The sequence below is a fragment of the Pituophis catenifer genome, unplaced genomic scaffold (genome assembly GCF_029215685.1).
Source record: "Pituophis catenifer annectens isolate HBS135680 unplaced genomic scaffold, rPitCat1.0.hap2 SCAF_15, whole genome shotgun sequence".
Classification (NCBI taxonomy): domain Eukaryota; kingdom Metazoa; phylum Chordata; class Lepidosauria; order Squamata; family Colubridae; genus Pituophis; species Pituophis catenifer.
Genome location: NW_027256895.1, coordinates 10,857,575 through 10,863,454, shown reverse-complemented (window position 1 = coordinate 10,863,454; position 5,880 = coordinate 10,857,575). Strand labels below are relative to the sequence as shown.

The following is a 5,880-nucleotide window of genomic DNA, read 5'->3' as shown; positions in this document are numbered from 1 at the left end:
CAAAGAAGCGATGCCACATGACCACCTGGCCACACCCACCCGATCACATGAAGCACTGCAGTTCTGAAATGAGTGACACTGTTTTTAAGAATGCTGCAACCGGCATAAATGATAAGCGGTCATAAGTGCGAGGACCGGTCAAAAGTGTGAGGACCTGCCAGAAATCACTTTTTCAGCCCTCTGAGTAGACCGTATGCATATAGCCACGCTCACCAGGTCACATTACCAGCTAGCCACACCCACCCAATCATATGGCCAACTAGCCACGCCCACCAAGTCACATGGCCAACTAGCCATGCCCCCAAATAAGCCACGCCCACAGAACCGGTTGTTTAAAAAGTGGAATCCACCACTGCTTATAGATATAAATCAGGGGTGGGTTCTACTTACCTTTACTACTGGTTCGCAAAAGGATCACGCTTTTACGCATGTGGAGATCGCCGATGATGACATCCGGCGCAGTGGGAGGAGCTACCCCTGATTTTACTACAGGTTCTTGCGAACCGGTCCGAACCGGGGGCAACCCACCACTGATACAAATGCTATACAGCAATCCAGAAGATTTTAAACTTTCTCTCCATGGAACTCAAAACAACTTCACTTCTTCACTTTACCTTAGCAGTACAATCTCTATAATCCATACTGGGAAACCATGTCTGGGTTTATAACAGAAAACCCAGAGCAAACAGAATCTTTTGGATAATATAAAGAGAATTATTTATCATTCTGATTGAAGTGAGAGATGTTTTTGGTCACAATATGACATAAGTTTTTCTTTGTGAGTTGAGTGAACCGAACTTGCGTAGCTGAAAAGGTGTTTCTTGATGGTAGCTGGGATTTTCCATAAAATAAAAAATGGTTTAAGAGGCAATCTCATAGCAAACATTCTAATTCAAATGTACTAGCTTTTTTAATCCTCTCTAATAAATTTCCTTAAATGGGACTAAATGTCCATTTATTCCCTATTACATAAAATCATTTTAAAATGTAGTGAAATTATTCAAAATCTTTTTTGTAGTTAATGTACAGTAAACTGACTCATTTATTTATGAACTCAAGGAAAAAAATGTGTCCGAAACTTTTCTTAGGACTAGAATGTTGATTACAAAATGTAGATGTAAGTTATGTTCACCGAAATGTCTTTTATCCCAACAGATATGTAAATTCAGACCCAATTTCCCCTTTAAAAGAGCCCCATGGTTTCCCTCTTCAGACAACACCCACCAACCTCAACCTTCTGCTATTTGCTGAATTCTCTCTTGGCAATTCCCTCCATTCATTAGAGGGAGCAAAAATGTGGCTAAACTTTGTGTCCTTACTAGTATTTCTCAAAGGTAATTATTCCCCCGTATAGAGCTTATTTCCATGTTCTGCTCCTCTACGCAGGAAATCTCATTTTTTTTTTAAAAAAAAAAAACACTTTTCTTTTTAGGAGTCCAATCTCAAGTCCAGTTGGTGGAGTCTGGAGGAGATGTGAGAAGACCTGAGGAGTCCCTCCGTCTCTCCTGCCAAGCCTCTGGATTCACCTTCAGCAGCTACTGGATGAACTGGGTGAGGCAGGCTCCAGAAAAAGGACTAGAATGGGTGGCCTACATAAGCCCTAGTTCTAGTACTTACTACTCAGACAAAGTCAAGGGACGCTTCACCATCTCCAGGGACAATGCCAAAAGCCAGCTGTATCTGCAAATGAACAGCCTCAAAGCTGAAGACATGGCAATTTATTTCTGTGCTGGAGACACAGTGAGAGGAAGTGAATCTGAAGCCAAACAAAAACCTTCCTTTCTCCAGAGCACTTCTTCAACTTGTCTAAGCCTCAAATCCTGGGTTATCAATGAGGGTTGATTATTGTCTAGTGAGAACTTTAGAAACTTTGGGTGTAGATCACAATTCTGCATGCCCCTCTGTCTCTTTTTTGAGTGAATCTGCTCTTGCGACATGATCAAAGTATGATTTGTGTTTGTTGATCCTGGCTTCCAGTGATATTTTTGATGAGGTTTAGTCTAGGATTTATTATTATTATTATTAGAAAAGGGCTGTTATAAAGAATTGGGGGTCAATCTATTCTACAAAGCCCCTTAAGGTAGAACAAGAAGCCACAAGAAAGTTTGAAAAGCTCTGTTCTAAACCTCCAAACTGCCCTTCTCACATTGAGGAAACATCTGCACCAAAAGAATCTCCTTGGAGAATTAGGAAGATGGGTCCTCTCCTCATTCTGGACACTAGAGGGCAATATTGTCACATGGAATCCCATTGTCTAGGCACCTGATGGGGGAGGGGAAGGGAATTTAAAAACTGTCATTAGATATTGTCTCATTGTGAAAGTCAGATAATATTTTTTTTATTTTATTTCTGTAATAATTCACTGTCATTAGGGCAAAGAAGCGATGCCACATGACCACCTGGCCACACCCACCCGGTCACATGAAGCACTGCAGTTCTGAAATGAGTGACACTGTTTTTAAGAATGCTGCAACCGGCATAAATGATAAGCGGTCATAAGTGCGAGGACCGGTCAAAAGTGTGAGGACCTGCTAGAAATCACTTTTTCAGCCCTCTGAGTAGACCGTATGCATATAGCCACGCTCACCAGGTCACATTACCAGCTAGCCACACCCACCCAATCATATGGCCAACTAGCCACGCCCACTGAGTCACATGGCCAACTAGCCATGCCCCCAAATAAGCCACGCCCACAGAACCGGTTGTTTAAAAAGTGGAATCCACCACTGCTTATAGATATAAATCAGGGGTGGGTTCTACTTACCTTTACTACCGGTTCACAAAAGGACTGTGCTTGTATGCCTGCGCAGCTCCCTAATGAGACATCCGGAGCATTGGGCAGGGTCTCCTGCCAGTTTTACTGCCGGTTCTTGTGAACTGGTCCGAACCGGGGGCAACCCACCACTGATAAAAATGCTATATAGCAATCCAGAAGATTTTAAAGTATCTCTCCATGGAACTCAAAACAACTTCAATTCTTCTTCACTTCACTTTAGGAGTCCAATCTCTATAATCCATACTGGGAAACCATGTCTACGTTTACAACAGAAAACTCAGAGCAAACAGAATCTTTTGGATAATATAAAGAGAATTATTTATCATTCTCTTTGAATTGAAAGACTGTATTTGGTCACAATATGACTTAAGTTTTACTTTGTGAGTTGAGTGGCCCCAATTTGCCTAGCTGAAAAAGTGTTCCTTGATGGTAGCTGGGATTGGTTTAAGAAACTATCTGATAGCAAATGTTCTAATTCAAATATACTAGCTTTTTTTAACTTCTCTAATATGTATCCTTTAATGGGACTAAAGTGTCCATTTATTCCCTACCAGTAAAATGATTTGGAAATGTAGTGATACTTTCAAGCCTTTTTGGTAGTTAATGTATAGTAAACAGGCCCTTTCTCCTATTTACTCAAGGGGGGAAAAGTGTCCAAAACTTTTCTTAGGACTAGAATGTTGATTACAAAATTTAGATGTAAGTTATGTTCATTGAAATGTCTTTTATCTCAACAGATATGTAAATTCAGACACCATTTCCCCTTTAAAAGAGCCGGATGGTTTCCCTCTTCAGACAACACCCACCAAACTCAACCTTGTGCTATTTGCTGAATCCTCTCTTGTCAATTCCCTCCATTCATTAGAGGGAGCAAAAATGTGGCTAAACCTTGTATCCTTACTAGTACTCCTCAATGGTAATTGTTTCCCTCCATATAGAGTTTATTTTCATATTCTCTTCCTCTATGCAGGACATCTCATTTAAAAAAAAAAATCCCTTTTCTTTTTAGGAGTCCAGTCTCAAGTACAGCTGGTGGAATCTGGAGGGGATGTGAGAAGACCTGGGGAGTCCCTCCGTCTCTCCTGCCAAGCCTCTGGATTCAGCTTCAGCAGCTACAACATGGGCTGGGTGAGACAGGCTCCAGGGAAAGGTCTGGAATGGGTTTCATGGTTACGTTATGATGCAGGAGATGTCTACTACTCAGACAAAGTGAAGGGCCGCTTCACCATCTCCAGGGACAATGCCAAAAGCCAGCTGTATTTACAAATGAACAGCCTCAAAGCTGAAGACACAGCAATCTATTACTGTGCAAGAGGCACAGTGAGAGGAAGTGAATCTGAGGCCAAGCAAAAACCTTCTTTTCTTCAGAGCAGTCCTTCAACTTGATTGAGCCACAGATCCTGGATTAATCAACAAGGATTTATTATTGTTATTTCCTTCACAATTCACTGAATCTCAAGAAAATTTTGCATCTCAGGAGGGTAGAAGGCTCACAGGGAAGCCGAGAATTTGTGTAAGATCATTTATCATTGGTGTTTGTCCCCAGAGAATGATTTCCAGGAATTGCAACCAAAATGAGGAGATTTTAATATCCTATTCAGGGAAGGCGTAAAACAGTTAAAACATAAGTACATATCCTGCCTCAGATCTTTGATTAGCCAATTAAGATTGATCACTTTCAAGAGAGAAACTTATGACTCTTTTGTTCTATATATCCAATTAGAATGCTTGCTGTAAAAAAATGTAAGACAATGAAAATGGCTTGAAAATTTGAATTTCACCTTCCTTGTTTACCCGGTGATTTCTGTTTGGAACAGGGGTGAAATCCAGCAGGTTTTCAGTTTCATCTTCCCTGTTTGCAAAGTGATCTATTTTCAGGAAATATATATATATATATGGAATGGAATATTGTCCTTTAGTATCATGGCAGAAGCCTGGAAGTGAAACTTCAGAGTAAACCTTCTAAACCACTGCATTTCAACCCATGGGACATGTACCACTGGTGGTACTTCGGCACGTGGCAGGTGGTACGTGTACGACGTATTGGAAAGCACTATATAAAAAAAGTTTTTTTTAAAAAAAAGTGTAAAAGTGTAGTGGTGGGATGAGCTGAAGTGGTGACAGTGCCGCACAGGCCTGTAGGAGAGTCCAGCGGAGCTATGGTGTTGCTGGGACTCTGCGCTTGGCTACAGGTGATTGGCGCTTCCAGGAGCTGATCGGAGCATTGAGGAGAGGACCTGCACCGAAGAGAAAAGGAGGAGGAAGGGGAAGAGAGGAGAGCAAGGGTGGGCTGTTGGGGGTTCACAGGGGTTTGTGAGAACCTCTAGCTAAGATTCTGTGCAGTTTGGAGAATCCCCAAATCCCACTCCTGACTGCCCCCCTGCCCCCCCCAGGAGTCCCCATGTGGCCCATTTTCGATGCAGGTAAGTGCAGGGCATGTGCGGAGGCTTGGGAAGGGCAAAAAATGGGCCTACTGGAAGTTCGGGAAGGCCAGAAATGGGCCTGGCCTCCAGAGGGCCTCTGGAGCCTGGAAAGGCCATTTTTGCCATCCCAGAGGCTTGAAAAAAAACCTCTGGAGCCCGGGGAGTGCAAAATCACCCCTCTCCCCGCTGTGGTGCAGGAGGCCAACTAGGCCACACACCCCATGGCCACGCCCATCCAGCAACTGGGCAAAAACCCCTTGCTAAAATTTTTGAAGCCCATCCCTGCAGGAGAGGATACAAAAGGAGGAGATTTCGAGGGTAAAGTGGAAGAAAAAAAAAGACAACAGGGAAAGAGAAGATGACAGGCCTCTCTGAGACAAGCAGAGGGAGAGAAAGGGGATAGAACAGTGCGAAGATTAATGTCAGACAAACAGGCACAATTTTCCCATTAAAAGTGGGTGTACAGATAGTTCTCAACTATCTACGACCACAATTAAGCCAGTGGGAAGCCCTCCCTGCTAAAAGAATGAAATAATTTTGGAAAGAATATTATATTTCCCTATAGGAGAAATGGGAAAAAAAATCTTAAGGGAGGCAGAAACCAGCCCCAGATTCCCTGCCCAGCTTCCCTGCAGAAACTGAGGAGGCCAGCTTTTAGAAATGCAGATTTGGTAATTCATT

General features: G+C 42.7%; 1 protein-coding gene across 1 annotated transcript; it reads left to right on the top strand.

Moving 5' to 3' along the window:
- Positions 1-1,294: 1,294 nt before the first annotated feature.
- LOC139324348 (uncharacterized) lies at positions 1,295-4,162 on the top strand. Its single transcript, XM_070954064.1, has 4 exons — positions 1,295-1,334; positions 1,433-1,740; positions 3,572-3,692; positions 3,786-4,162. The coding sequence occupies exons 1-4, from the start codon at positions 1,295-1,297 to the stop codon at positions 4,160-4,162; spliced, it is 846 nt and encodes a 281-aa protein (XP_070810165.1).
- The last annotated feature ends 1,718 nt before the right edge of the window (positions 4,163-5,880 follow it).